This window comes from Chanos chanos, chromosome 14, assembly GCF_902362185.1.
Source record: "Chanos chanos chromosome 14, fChaCha1.1, whole genome shotgun sequence".
Lineage (NCBI taxonomy): Eukaryota > Metazoa > Chordata > Actinopteri > Gonorynchiformes > Chanidae > Chanos > Chanos chanos.
Window position 1 is genome coordinate 15,477,555 of NC_044508.1, and position 15,238 is coordinate 15,492,792.

The 15,238-nt window shown below is 44.6% G+C and overlaps 1 protein-coding gene across 1 annotated transcript in view; it reads left to right on the top strand.

Moving 5' to 3' along the window:
* patj (PATJ crumbs cell polarity complex component) overlaps window positions 1–15,238 on the top strand; it is an 80,749-nt gene that overhangs the window by 14,977 nt on the left and 50,534 nt on the right. Inside the window, exons 16-27 of the mRNA XM_030791049.1 lie at window positions 672–848; window positions 1,039–1,107; window positions 1,252–1,473; window positions 8,976–9,185; window positions 9,385–9,492; window positions 10,477–10,782; window positions 10,877–10,955; window positions 11,166–11,265; window positions 13,260–13,340; window positions 13,459–13,530; window positions 13,868–14,045; window positions 14,715–14,825. Coding sequence (XP_030646909.1) covers window positions 672–848; window positions 1,039–1,107; window positions 1,252–1,473; window positions 8,976–9,185; window positions 9,385–9,492; window positions 10,477–10,782; window positions 10,877–10,955; window positions 11,166–11,265; window positions 13,260–13,340; window positions 13,459–13,530; window positions 13,868–14,045; window positions 14,715–14,825 — 1,713 coding nt within the window. The remainder of the gene's footprint in view (window positions 1–671; window positions 849–1,038; window positions 1,108–1,251; window positions 1,474–8,975; window positions 9,186–9,384; window positions 9,493–10,476; window positions 10,783–10,876; window positions 10,956–11,165; window positions 11,266–13,259; window positions 13,341–13,458; window positions 13,531–13,867; window positions 14,046–14,714; window positions 14,826–15,238) is intronic.

Sequence of the window (15,238 nt, forward strand, 5' to 3'; positions counted from 1 at the left end):
CAGGTATCTGCCAAATGGCTTTGTGTTTATTGGCGTTTATCTTGCTTTGTAAGGGTCTGAGTGGACCTAAACCATGCCAGGAAAATGCGAGCCACAGTAAGACAGAGCCACCGCACATGCTCTCTTCTGCTTGTTAAGAACAGGGTGAGCGATGACTAATCTGATCATATGACTTTTTTTCCACTGCTCAGTAGACCACTTTCTGTGTTCTTTGTCCAATTTAAATCGCAACGGTTCATTTTTATGCGTAAGAAGGACTTTATGCACTGGAAACCAACCGTAGTATCTCTCTCGAGTTCTTGATAGACTGTTGTTGATGTCACTCTCACCCCAGACTGAAATATACAGGTGGCTAATTTAGATTTGTTTATCTGTTTTGCCTCTTGAACCTGTACCAGGACATTGCAGTTGAGGAATATGTGCTTGTTTCAGCGCATTCTAGCTCCTCATTAGCCATGAGCGTTTTGGTGTTCATGGAAAAACAAAAATCTAGGTCTTATCAGACAACAGTATGAGGTACCAACAGACACAAAAGTAAAGGCTATGAAATAAGAGTGTCAATAAGAGTGAACTTCCCCTTTCACACTGGTCGATAAGATAGCCATACGTCTAGAGTGTTGCATGTATGAGCAGAAAGGTGCAGTTGTGTTTGTGGTCTGATGTGTGCACAGGTGAATGGGGTTCAGCTGTATGGCAAGTCCAGACGGGAGGCCGTGGCGTTTCTGAGGGAGGTTCCTCCACCTTTCACCCTTGTATGCTGCAGGCACCTAACAGAGGAGGGCAGTGATTTTCAACCTGACACAGAGGAGTGGCAGTCTCCCAGTCCAACAACCAGCTTACACGAACAGGTCACTGTCACATACAAACACACTCTCTCTGAAATACACAGTTAGATACACACACACACACACTCACTAACAGAGACACACATGTATCTTAACAGGACTACTTTGAAGTCAAAATTAGTTTGCCAAGTATGTTCATATTTATTCTGCATGGTTGTTTTACTTTTCTTTCTTTTCTTTGTTTTCTGTAAAGATTGAAAATAACCTCTCCATGCTGGCTAGAGATACTTCTCTGAGGGCCAGTATGAATGACCTGCATCAGGTATGTCCTTTGCTTCTCTCAGCTTACTATATTCAAGCAAGCAGAAAAACAAACTTGATTCGCCCTTGAAAATATTCAGATACCTAAATCTAAATATACTGTCGGTATGATCCGTTCATCAAGTAAGTGTCTCTGCCAATGTAGTCCTACCAGCCACAGATAATCCCACCAGAAGTTTCTGAGGAGGGACAGCATCCAGAGCAGAGACATGTAGAGAAAGAGGAGGAGGAGGAAGAGGAAGAAGACGAAGAAGACAATGAGGATGATGACGAGGAGGGTGAGCTGGCTGTCTGGGCTCCGGAGGTCCAGGTGGTCGAGTTGGAGAAGGGAGAACGAGGTTTGGGCTTCAGCATCCTGGATTATCAGGTAGGAATTCCCCACCTCTTTATGACACCTTTCCTCTAAGTCTTATCCAAACGTGTTATGATGACACCTTATCCCACTGTGCCAACACCTGTGATCCTTGAAGGGCTGACTGTTCTTAGGAAATCTTAGAAAAACAAATTGAAGAATTAAGAAATGCCAGGGCTTAGTCCTGATCAAAAGGGACCATTCGAAACCCATGTGTCGAAGCTGCGGGTCTCCAAGGAGTCAAGTAAAGAATACTTAAAGCCTTTGTAAACACATATTAGGTTTTCTTTGGTAAAGGAGAGCACGGAAGAGCCTAATCTTGCTTGACTTTCCTGTAGCCTGAGCACAGGAAATGTGCGCTGATGTCACAAGTGGTTGGGTCACGCAACAAAAAGAAGCGCTGATACGTCTCTGGCAGCACTGCCAAGGATCTGGACAACGGCCAAACTCTAACATCAAACTTATGCTACGTCTTCAGTTTCTCCACAAAGCTGCTTTTCCTCCCCTTCATTAGCCTCTAATCAGGGTTAGTGCATAACTACACATAAGTAGCTATTAGAAAACATAAGCAACCAGGTAACAAGGGGCCACTTAAAATGCAAGCACTGGCTTGTTCTCCTTTTTTTCTGCTTTCTTCCTCTGGGACTGTGTGTGTTTATTACTCAACCCCCTCCAAAAAAACAAAACAAAAAAAAAAAAACAAATTGATTTGGAGATTGTATTGGCAAGGAACCACTGTGGATTGGAGCTGAGCTTTTGCAACTTTATCAGGAGAATAATAAACGACAGCGGTTTAATGGCTCGACTTTGAAACGGGGTTGAATTTAGCGACGATCACGTTTTAATGATACAACATGCTTCTTCCCCTCTTCGACAGGGGCTCTTATGAGTGATGGCCGCACTACGCCACAGGCAGAATTGCACCGCCGACTTAATGACAGTAACTCGAGCACTGATCCTTTCATTTCTCCATTTCTCCCTGCATCACTGATAAAGTGAAGAATAACCACGACAGTAGTTTTGAAAAGAACTGAGAGTATGGAGTTCATATGCAGTGGTCATTATTTCTTAAATACATCTTTTTTTGAAGTGACTTCAGGCTCATCGCTTTCGGTATACGTCTCGACAGGAGCGTTATGAAAGACGGTTGTGTTTTCATCTCTTTACGTTCACTGCCCTGTGTTAGACGTCGGCCGACCCAAAGAAAATTTATAGCACGTTGGCCATCGATAATACAAATGAGGCTTCTGAAATTTAAGCAGATTCTCATCCTAACCAAGGTTATGTGTCCCGCAGACATTTTTTTTTTTAAACTCCTGAACACAGTGGCTTAAATTTTCCATCCAAAACAGACACTACTACCCCCAAAATGTGCTTCCCCCTTTTCGTTGATTGGGTGGTTTGGTATGTCATGGGACTTAGCGGAGGCCATATTGACCTGTGTGCCCTTCTCAGTCTACCACGCTGTCCCCCTCCCCTCACCACCAGCTGAGCCCCTTTTACCCAGTGCTGTCTGGCCCCCTTATCGATACCAGGGCCTCTGTTCCACACGCTGCCTGCTTTCTGCCTGGGGTGGGGATTCAGAGCGAGTGGGAATTGATTGAGAAGCGTAGGGGGTTTGTGGGTGTGTGAGAGACTGAGAGCAAGAAACACAACGGCGTTGATCAACCTATAGAAATGTTCACGCAATTAAACGGTTAAAACAGTCAGGAGTGAGAGAAAGAGAGAAGAGGCAATTGTAATGTGCCATCGTAGCCTGAATCTTTTATCCCTTACTTTCTTTTATTATTTATTTATTCACTTTAGTTTAGTATCAACTTCTCTTTTTCTCCTTCTCTCTTTCTCTCTCAGTTGTACTGCATCTGCTGCAAGCGTGGCTCTTTTCAGTTGGAGAGGGAAAATTGATTTCAGTGTTTAGTCTCCAGAAAAGGCCTGTAGGCCAATAAGACTTTCTGCATGGGGGGGGGGGGGGGGGGGGGGAGAGTTTCTTGTGGACACTTTTACAGTAATCCAGGGTTTTCCATCGGAGCCTCTGGTCTGCAGCTGGAGCTCTCATTCTCAGTCTCTCATAGCTAAAGTTACCAACAGTCTCATCAAATGGCAAAACGACCCCGTAACTGCAGCTAGACGGATGGGAGCCCGCCGTCCAAGTGACAGCTGGATGCTGGCTAGTTTTGTTTTGCATTATGAAACACCTAACTGCAGGAGTGCTTAAAAAAAAAAAAAAGACAACAGTGAAATCAGTTGGCGTCGGGTTTTTATTCGTTTAGCTGCGAGTCGTGCTTAAAGACGAGAACCGTGACGTTCAACACAGACGCGGCGTGTGAACAAACGATAGCGACCCCCCTCTTGGTATTACTAGCTATGCCCGTAATGGAGATTGATGCCACCCCACGGGTTTCTAAACAACTCACCTGAAGGCTGGGTCGGGCTAGTTTCATTTGACCGGCATCGGTTTTCATGTGGCCATTTAAAAGTCATTATTTGGAGTTTTCCTTGTAGTCCTACTTTATCCGTGCAGGAATAGTTGTCTGAACAGGATCGTGATTGAAGACCTCCCCCGCAGCGGAGCAAAAGCTTAGGGCCTGGGCTTCCCTGCTGGGATTGGTGGGAATTTGCTTTAAGTGGGCCTCGCAATACATTGTTTGGGTGAGCTGTCATGCCCACAACAACTTTGTTACAAAAACATTTTCCATTTCATTTGGAAACCAATATTCAATTCCTTAGGTTAGGACCGGGGGGAAAAAAAATGCGATTTAAACTTGTGTCTTTCATAGAGTCTTCAGGCTTATGAATGTGCTTTCTGTGTCAGAACAAACACATGAACTGCAGAAACGCATGTAAAACGAACCAGTGTTTACATTTCGTTCACTGTAAATAAACTGTCTCATTCTCTGCATGGGGAACAAATATATTACCTCCACTGCATATGGGGTGCATGTAATTCATTGCTGCGCTCTCCTGCCAAGAAAAAGCAAAGAAAAATCTGGAAGGTAATGTTTTTTGAGGTCTCTTTGGCAGTCAAAATAGTCTTACCTGCACGTCAATGCAATGTTTAGCTTTACCCGGTTTGTGTTTTAAAGAAAAAGCATAAATCACAGCTTTTCTTCATTATTTATTTACCAGGGTTTGTTTTTGTTCGCCCGTAGTGCCAGAAATTGACCGCGGAAAGCTTTATTGCCTTCATAGGTACGCTAACCAACAAGCGCATAGATACAGCGTATGGAAATGTAGCTTCTCTCAAAACTTTCAGCCTCTGGACGCGGATCCCACGGTACAGTGCAGTCCTGACGGACGCCGATTTTCCCATACGCGGCGGTGGGTGTGGGGGTGGGGTGGGGTTTCGGGGGGGTTTCAGGTGATTGTTTATCACTCGTGTCTTCTGCTCCGCTCTGAGTCTCTGAGCATGTCCAAGGCGCTGGAGAGGGAGGTTGGAGAATTTACTGCCATTGTCAGGTCTGCATTGTCTATGCTAGTGTTGACTCTGCCAAACGTCTGGCCACAGCTGCAGAGCTTTATTATAAACAGGGTCTCGTGTTTTCCCATCCCCTCCACATGCGTTGCGCACAGACTACTGTTCCCATGTCAAAGACGGAGCCTGTGGTTGTTTAAAGGTCTAAGTCATAATCACAGTGTCTTTCCATTGACAGAGGCCACATCAGCGAGTACGACCACTCACAAGCTTTGCATTACAAAACTGCATTTTCTTTTCAGTATTTTCAGCTTCTCTGCTCACAAAAACAGCCGCAAACCGTACGTTTCTCCGTAGATAAGCTAAACATAATATTAGTGTGATAATGAGATACGTGTACGATGATAAGGTGAATTCGTAGCAGGTTTGATGGGAAAGGTTCAATATCTCTGAACATCCTGCATGAGTGTTGAAAGTGTTAACAGGACATTTCCTGTAATCCGGTTGGTTTTTGGGGGGGGGCTTGTGAACGACTTGGTCATCCACGTCATGAGAGCAGTTGGCCACTCCAGACCTTCGTTCCTCTTCAGAGACACCCATGGAGAGAACACACACAAAAAAAAGAAAAGAAAAGAGAGAGAGAGAGAGAAGGGTTCCTGGAATTCTGTTCAGCAAGATTTAAGGAGGAGGTGAAGCGGCTCACAGGAGTGCAGCAGATGACTGGCTCTGCTGATTATTCCAGCAAAACTCCAGATTTACTGTCCACCTGACACCATGGCAAAGAATTTCCAATCCTTTCTCAGATGCACAGGGGTCTGATCTCAGCCACACTTTTGTCTTTAAAGCTTTGCCTTTCACACAGTGGCATTTATCTGTGAAAGCTGAGAAACACAGCGCAGAGGCTTCACTAAGACGAACAAGAAATCTGAATGATCCGGTCCTGACACATATGTGGTCGTTCTGCTAAGAACTCCCCGGCGAAGCAGACCTCTTTATGTGAGACCGTGGAGTTAATTCACCGTTTGCGCCGGCCTTGTTTTTAAGTTTACGCATTGCATTATATTTTGAAAGTGAAGTTCCAAAACTGTACTTTTCCGTGTTTACAAAAAGCCCGTTCAAACCTTTGAATCAAACAGGGAACGAGGCGATTACATACCAATCAGTGCAACAGACTTTTTTTTCTTCTGGTGATATTTACAGGCTCTGCCAAGGTATTATAATTGTGTTTTCACTTAAGCTGACTGCCACACTTCCTGTTTGATTAACCTTGAGTCTACCAAGCTGCGCTTTCCTTTTTTTTTTTCCTAGTACAGCAGATCTGACCCAAGAAGCTTTTCTTCCTGTATTGTTTTTGCCATTTATTGGCGTAACATGATCCCAGTATACAGTTTAATATCAGAACATGCAACGTGAACTGTGAGAGAATTTGACTGTTTATGTACAGTAGTTGCATCTGTTGGAATAGTCTTTTTTTTTTTTTTCTTTTTTCTTTTTTGTTCATATTGTAGCTGACCTCAGGCCTGTAACATGGAAGGCAGCTGCACCCCCTGTTTCATTCTTTTTTTTTTTTTTCCTTTTTTTTTTTATATGGAGTCTTAAATCACAGATGCACTGAGGCAGAAAAATAAATAAGAAACGAAACGTTTTCTTTTCACGCTGTCAGGCCTGAGAATCTGCTGTTCTGTACGCGCCGGTCCTACACCCCGGTGACGTACTTTTAAGTTACTGAGCGTGCGTGGGCTGTTTTTTCTTTTTTTTTATTATTGTCTTCTGTACATGCAGCCCCCAGTGTGGGCCCACGTTCCTGCTAGCCCACGCTCCCCTTTCTAAGAGCTTCTCTGCTGACATCACCAGCCATGTGGGATGAGAGAGGGGGCTTGGAAGCCAAACACGCTTGGCTGAAACTCCTGAGCCGGACAATGCAGCTAGTGTCTTCGCAAAGGGCCAGCTGGAGTGGAACTTCAAATCCCTTCTCTAACTTTTTCCTGTCTGTTTTTTTTTTTTTTTTCTCTCTCTCCTCTCCCTCTCCCTCTCCCCTCTCCCCTCTTTTCTCTCTCTCTCTCTCTCTCTCTCTCTGTCTTTCTCTCTCTCTCTCTCTCTGTCTTTCTCTCTCTCTGTCTTTCTTTCTGCTTGATTCACTGTATCTCAGTGTTTATGTTCCCTTCCACCAGGCCTCAGTTCACCTCACCCTAAAATTGCTTTCCCCCCTCAGTCTCTGCTTACTCTGCAGCAGTAGCACATTGTGTAACTACTGGCTGTAATTGCCCTGAATTGCCATTCCACTGTGCTCCCTTCAGTTTTGCCTGGCTCAAGTCAAGTCACCTGTCTGGGGTTTTCTGATAGGGGTGTCCAGGGCCTCGGTTATGGTTCAGGGCCTTTGCTACAGGCTGTGGTGTTGAACAGTTTTAGCCGGAGTGCCAGGTTTGATAAAGTCGGCATGGTATGGTAGGCTGTGGAATTAGAGTGGCACTTAAGAACACAGCGATAGACATGGAAAAAGTGGTTCCCCTAAAGAGCACTCTAAGCTTAGAACTGGAATGAATTTAAAAGTCCAAGTTTCAGTGTGCAGGCGCAAAGACCATTCTAGCACCAGACAGCTAATTCTGAAGCCTTTTCATCCATTCTTGTGTTTGCTAGATGGATGTACTGCTTTATAAAGTCTCTGTGGAGCTGATATAGGCCCGAACGTGGTTCTTTTTCAAAGACGTCAGGCCCGTTTTGGTAGACATGTAAACAACACACTCGTTTACTGCCGTAATGACGCCTGGCCTGGTCCGCTTTTACAAGCCCTAAAAAAAAATATTCAGCCCGGAGACTAAACGTTGTCCATCTTCCTTCTGCCCTTAAGGGAACGGCCATAAATACCTCTCCCATCACTGATAGATGTTCCCTCCGCTAATTACTGCACTCCATCTTTAGTTTATACACTGAAATAACCACCTGTTAATCATTTTTATGCAGTCTCTCGTCGCATAAAAGGCGCCCATATGGGTCATCAAATATATTCGTGGAGACATCAAATAAGAGCTGAACTGTGCTTTTATGGCGTAGCTTTTCTAGAAACATGATTGATAACTGTGACACTTCGTGCTGCGCAGCGAACGCAAAAAGTCCCGTCTTGGTTCGGCGTCGGGCGCTTGCGCTCCAGTTATGACGGGAATGTGAAACATCCCCGCGGACTTGTAGTCCGCCCAGGTTTACATTCCTGAAAGTCCTCCAATATACTTCCATATAGAAGCAGCTCAGGACTGAGCTTGGATCAGTCTCAAGGTGCTTTAAAGCGTACACAAAGTCAAAGGAATTGAGTGCACTTGGGAAGATAGTTGGGTTTTTTTGTTTGTTTTTTTAATTGCTCGACAGTTTTGGGGTTTTTTTTTTTTATTTTATTTTATTTTTTTTTAATTTTCTTAGGATATTTTTGCAATGTTGGGATGTGGTTTTGCCTGCAGTTTTTTGTGTGATTGTGTGTGTGTGTGTGTGTGTGTGATTGTGATTGTGTGTGTGTGGGAGGGTTTCGTGGGCAGGTCAGCAGGTCTTTGTGAGAGATGTGAAATCAATAGGACTGTAGATCCTGATTTGATTTGTAACAGAACTGTAGTCAAAACTGTCACTCAGTGAGCAGAGGACATTTCCCCTCTTTGTCTCTCTTTCACACTCTCCAAAAGTGTCTGCTCATCATATCCACTGCTGTATTCTCTTAGCAGAACATTTCATAAAGCCATCAGGGCAGTGAACAGCAAAAGTGTTTCCAAACTGAAACCTGTTTATGTATACGCGTGAACTGTTCGTATATAAACTGTGTAATTGCTACTGTAGTTTCCCATTAAAATGTTTTCAGTGAAATGTTACGTGATTTGTTCCACTCCTCATTGAATATGATTTTGGTTACATTTGGGTGGTCAACAAATATGATCAATACAAGCTAATAACTCCGAACATAAACTTGTTCGTGCTGCAGTTTTTTATAAATAGATTTTATTTTTCGTATTGTGCAGAAGCTTTGGAGGATTGCACTAAATCATGTATGTATGTATGTATGTATGTGTGTGTGTGTGTGTGTGTGTCGCTCGGGCGTGTTTGCTGTGGTTTGTGTTGCCCTCTGCAGGACCCTGTGGATGTTACACGCTCAGTCATTGTAATCCGTTCTCTGGTGCCTGGTGGGGTAGCGGAGGGTCACGGTGGGATCCTTCCAGGGGACCAGCTGGTTTTTGTCAACGACACCCACCTGGACACATGTACTCTTAACCAAGCAGTGGAAGTGCTCAAATCCACACCACCTGGAAAGGTCTACCTAGGCATCAGGAAACCACTGGTGGTATGTGCAAGGCTCCCCCTCTAACCCCTCTCTATCACCCAAATCATTTCATCATGATTACAATGTGACTGCAAAGATGAACAAGTGGTTTTACTATTTGCAAAGTGGACATTTTGCAAAAGGGCAGCTTTCGAAAGTCAGTTTTTCACTTAATTATTGCATTTCTCAGCATGTACCGGTCCGTTCTGAATTCTTACAGGCGGGAGAAAATGACACTGGAGAACTTGGCTCTCAGTCTGGGGAAGTTCATGAGGAGCAGGCAGCAGTGCGAGACTCTCCCATCCAGACCCAGCTGCCCGAACCCAAGGTATTAACACACCTCCCTTACACTGCTGCTCTTCACTATATATTATTATATTATAGTCCCAACAGTGAAGCTTAGGAAGGCTCAGCTCCAAATGAGCCTCCTCCAAAGGTTGGCCGCTATTAAGAGAAGACCCAGACTCATGAAGGGAATGTTTAAGCGATCACACATCGCCAGCCCATCTCTGTTTTAGGATGTTCCGATGTTATCCTTGATTTTTTTTTTTTTTTAGCAAAGACGTAAATGCAGCCCAGAGTCAAGTGGCCCCGTAAATCTCCCGCCAAAACGAGACTAATTGTACCATTAAGATTTTCGACTCTGCACATTTTTCACGGCAAATTGGTTCTGCGAGGGGGCCAGGATGGGAAAGGCGCTGACTAGGCGTGTTGAGAAGTTGAGGTTGTAGGGGGGCTGAACTATGCTTTCAGCTCTTAGGATCTTTAAATGTGTGTGTGTGTGTGTGTGTGTGTGTGTGTGTTGGGAGGATGGATTTGGCACCCTGTCGCTAGGATAAAAGGCCTGCTTCGCATCCGATAGACAGAGGCTGTGTCTTACAGGTCAGAGTTTCTGATAGTGTTGATTAAAACAAGAGGAAAGACCACTCTTTTCAGGAGTAGATGTCAGTAACGTGTAAGACCCCCCCCTTTGACTGCAAAGGGTTCCGTAAACTTTGGTATTGCGCCAAATATAGGCCCATCAAAGAAGCCACCAAGATTAACGACCAAGTTTTTGGTTGAGGCATTTCAGTGATGCTCTAAAAGAAGCTACCTTATCATGTGTTCCAAACCCTGGTGGTGTGTAATTGATCTGTTCAGACAAACTGATCCTGTTTGTAATATGGATGGTTTTGTTTTTAAAGGCCAGCTGATCAAAACTGGTTTGAAAAGCTTACAGACCCACTGGCTGTCCAAGAAGAGGAGCAGACTTCATGACTGTGATCTCTGGCAGCGTGAGTGCCTGTAACTGATTGTGGTTTGTGTTTAACAGGGCTTTGGAGACGTCTCTGCTCTCCCCGAGCTTATGGATGATGAGCCTGAGCTCATTCTGGACGCTCACCCCCGTTACTCCTCTCCTCTCACCACCACGGAGCCACAGCCCAGGCAGGAGAGAGAGATGGCTGTGGACGAAGACTTGGAGGAAGACGAGGAAGAGGAGGAGCGGAGGAGTCACCAGAGCTCCAGAAGCGATGAGGAGAGCCTGCCGTCGTACCACGGGCACGCTCCTCTCTCCTGGGAAGAACCGACAAAGATCAGCACCTACTTGACATCTGTCCAGCCCACGCTGCTGGTCCAGGTGAGCGCCCTCCAAGTCGTTTGACTGTTAATCGATTAGTGGTTCTAAACGCGTGAATGAAGGAATGAACTTTTTTTCCCTCTCTTTTGACCAGGAGAAAGAGGAGGAAGAGGGCGATGAAGGCAGAAACACGGAGGAGAATCCAGGAGGGCTGGTGTCAGAGCCCTCATTCAGTGAGTGTCTGTGGATGCCCTTACTGAATGATGCATGAAAATGTGATCCATGAAGACTTCTGACTGTGTGGGATTTGTATTTAAATGTATAGTCCAAACTTTAAACTGTGAAGTCTGAATGCTTGTGTAAGTCAGTTAGCGCGTCATTCATTCAGGCTAGACAGTGACTGAGTTAAGTCAGTGAGTGAATTGGCCTATGTCTCCTCTCAGGCCTGTCAGAGAGAGCGTGGAGAGAGACGGCAGACAGCGAGGCAGAGTCTGTCTCCAGGAACGACGGATCAGAGCTCACGCTAACAGATACTGACACTGAGTGAGTGATGCACACATGCTCACGCACACACACACACGCACGCATACACACGCTCGCATCTACAACATGCTTTACACGCTGATTTAATTTACATATCTTCTCGTTCAATAATATTTATTTTCTGTGTTTGGTTTCCTTTTCCCGGTAGCGTTTGTTTTGATGATCTGTATGCAAGCAAATAGCAGGTGATAAAAGCACACAACAAGCACATAAATATTATCCTGTCATGTTTAGCAAACTGCATGTAGCAACCCTCTCTTTAACGTCCAACACTGTAATTAGAGTTTTCCTCTCACAAAATTAGGGTTAGACAAGTGTGATTCTTAATGGTTCTGTGTTGACTGATGGCTTTAGTAATGCCTCTACGTTGAATTTTAATTACTTTAACATAAAATGTCCTGTGGACTCATAGCCCCACCTGCTGGTGGAAGACAGTAATGCAGCAGTTTTAACTAATCCTGTAGACCTGCATAGAGATAAGCATCAGAAGCTTCACTTGAAGGTTTAAGTCATTATTAATGATGCTATGAGAGTGGTTGAAAAAAAAGTCACAGAGAGGCAGAGACTTGGCTTCGGTAGCAATGAATTTCCACAGAGCCTATGTGTGTGTGTGTGTGTGTGTGTGTGTGTGTGTGTGTGTGTGTATGCACTTTGAGAGGAGGAGATAAAAGGAGCCGGGAGAGAAGAGTGTTAACTCTGAAAGGTATGAAGTTAGTGTGGGAGGCACAAGAGGCTTTGCCAACTGTATAAGCCGTGTGAGTGATAGAGACGTGTGTGTGTGTGTGTCTGTGTGTGTGTGTGGTGTGTGTGTTGATGCAGGCTTACATGTTTTCTGTCATTCAAGCAGTATTTTTCCACCTTAAATCAACAACCTTTATTTCCAAAATGAAAAACCCAATTAACTTGTTTGACCTAACCCTCTTCTTCTACTTTTCATTCAAAAGAAATAAGACAGCCATTTTAGTAGAAACAGAAACAAACAAAGAAAACACAACACAATCAGTCAACAATCTTATCAAAGCTCCTTTAGTCTGTTCATTCATCTGTTTTCATCTCCTGTACAAATTGAGTGCATCTCCTCTGTACCTGTGGAGGTTGGCCTACTTCCATAGCGACGGGAACGGCTTTGATGTTGGGAAACAAAAGAACACAATCAAGACCCTTTTTTTTTTTTAGCCCAATTCTCTACTTTCATTTCTAATATTGTGAAATTTTAATCTATCCTTTCATATTGCAGTTTGATCTGTAAAAATAACTTGTATCTGAATTTGAATGACTGAAGTCTTTAGTGTAATTGCCTTAAGATGTTTCAAAAATCCTTTTTTTACAGCAAGTACTATAATCTGGAGTCATGTAGTCCCTTATCATTTTAGCCCGCTGGAAATCAAATAAACTCCAAAGTCAAACTGACATCGAATTTCTGCCTCTGTCGTTCCACAGTTTCTGCCCAAAATTCGCAATCTAATTTAAAGCACTTTTTTTTTTGGGCAGGGGGGTCGCCCAGACGAGAAAAGGCCTGGGATGAGACTGGAATTCGTTTCGTCATAGTCCGCTGAGATTTTTCTTGGAGATTTTCTTCCATTTTTCCCCCATGAGTGTGAGGTCAGCCGTGCAGTAGATTACAGGCCCATCACACTGATTTACCACGCTGAACTACCACACAGATACACGTTCGCAACATCAAATAAACCTGTCTGCGCTCCTCCTTCTCTAATTCAACCTGTCTATGTCTATGGCACTTCATTTCGCCATTTATTTTACTTTGACGAGGACCAAATACAGATATTGAGGTGTGGCGGGGGTAGCCGCCGATGCTAATTCGCCGTATCGCTGGTCCGTGTATCTCAGCGGTTTCTATGGCTCAGCTCTTGATAAGCTCAGTCAAGCACGACAGTGTGTCGTAATGCGTCCGTTAGAACACGTCGCTCACTGAGCGATGGTTTCGATCGGAGTGTTTAGGGGTTTTTTTACATCACGCCATTCTCATTTCGCAGGTCTGTACATCGATCTGCGTCAGAGAGGAAAAAGAGGAGGAGCCTTGGGACTGCCACACTGCCAATCAGAGGAGGGTCTAGGTAAGGGCGTGTCTGAACAGTCTCAAATCCCAGCCGGGATTTAAGTGGTGATGACTTTAAAAAAAAAAAACTACATTGTGTGTGTGTGTGTGTGTGTGTGTGTGTGTCTCATCTTTAGTGAGCTGCCGGAGAGAGAGGAGGGTGAGGGAGAGGAGACACCTGTGTTTAGTCACTGGGGTCCACCACGCAGGCAAGTGCAAATTCTCTTTATTAACCTGTTTAGGTCTCTTTAACCACTGCTGATAGCGTGCATTAAAACACACGTACGTTATTCTTCAGATGAATTATCATTAGGCTTTTTCTTTAAAGTTTCTTTTTTTTAATTCGTTTGACAGTGTAATTCAACATACATATTATATATTATGATATAATTTGACCAAACAATACAATTGTACAATGCTCTCTTCAAATATATATTGGCCTGTTTTTGCCTCTGCATCTCTCTGTGTTTTAATATCTGCATCTGTGTCTGTGTGTCTGTCTGTGTGTATGTATGTGTGTTTGTTTGTGTGTGTGTGTATACACAGAGTGGAAGTGTGGCATGAACCCAGTGAGTCTCTGGGCATCAGCATAGTGGGTGGGCGCACTGTTATTAAGCGGCTGAAAAACGGAGAGGAGCTCAAAGGCATCTTCATCAAACAGGTGCTGCCAGACAGCCCTGCAGGCCGGACCAACGCCCTCAAAACAGGAGACAAGATCCTACAGGTGAGCACTCAGCTAACGCACACAGGTACTTCTGCCTTTTCGCATTCATATTCACCCACACAATACTGATTTAATCAGTGCATGAGTCTGTAGTCATGTTATTCACCAAGATAATGCAGTCTATCAGTACGTTTTCCATTTAACTGACTACATTTTCCTTTCTCCTGTCACCTGTTCTTTCTCTGTAAGATACATGATTGGTAAACTTGGTTAGTCAGTGATCAAGCTGTGCTGTAATTGCAGTCAGGCAGAGGGCCAGATATTTATCTTATCTTCTCCCTCTCTCTCTCTCTCTTTCGCCCCCCTTTCTCTCTCTTTTATCTCTCTTTTTTGCTTCTGCCTCTCTTCTCTCTCCTGCTCTCGCCCTCTCTTTATTCTGCTCTCTCTCTCTCTCTCTCTCCCCATTCCTCTCTCTCCTGCTCTGTCTCGCTCTCTCTCTCTCTCCCCATTCCTCTCTCTCCTGCTCTCTCTCGCTCTCTCTCTCTCTCCCCATTCCTCTCTCTCCTGCTCTCTACCTCTCTCTTTCACTCTCTCTCACTCTCGCTCTTCATTCCTCTCTCTCCTGCTCTTTCTCTCTCGTTCTCTTGCTCTCTCTCTTCATTCCTCTCCCCCCTGCTCTCTCCCTCTCTCTCTCTCTCTCTCTCTTGCTCCCTCCCTCTCTCTGTATAGGTGTCAGGAGTGGACTTACAAAATGCTAGCCATGAGGAGGCAGTGCAGGCCATTAAAGCCTCTTCCAGTCCCGTGGTCTTCATCGTCCAGAGTCTGTCTGCTACACCGCGGGTAAACACCAGCACCAGCCTCACTGGCTCTCAGCCACACAGTGCTGCTGCATCCAGATGAAACCTCTCAAATACTCTGCCTGCCCAGACCCCAGTTTGTCAATACCAATGGCCTCACTGCCAAACATTCCCATTAAAAAAACACCATATCACCCTGCAGAGCCCAGTGTTCTCATTAGGACAACATTCAAGACAATGAAAAGGGTATATTATTTGATCGATGTATCACCACAGAGAGTAAGAGCCAGAGAATGGAGCTAGAACACACTGTATCTGTTTCCATTTACTCGCACACCAGTTCCTGCCTGTTGCAGTCCTACACGCTTTACAGAATGTTGAGTGTATGTCGGTATGTGCTCTCCCAACATTAGCGTGATTGATTGTCTTCTCAGGGGTCGTTGCTTATGCTCACGG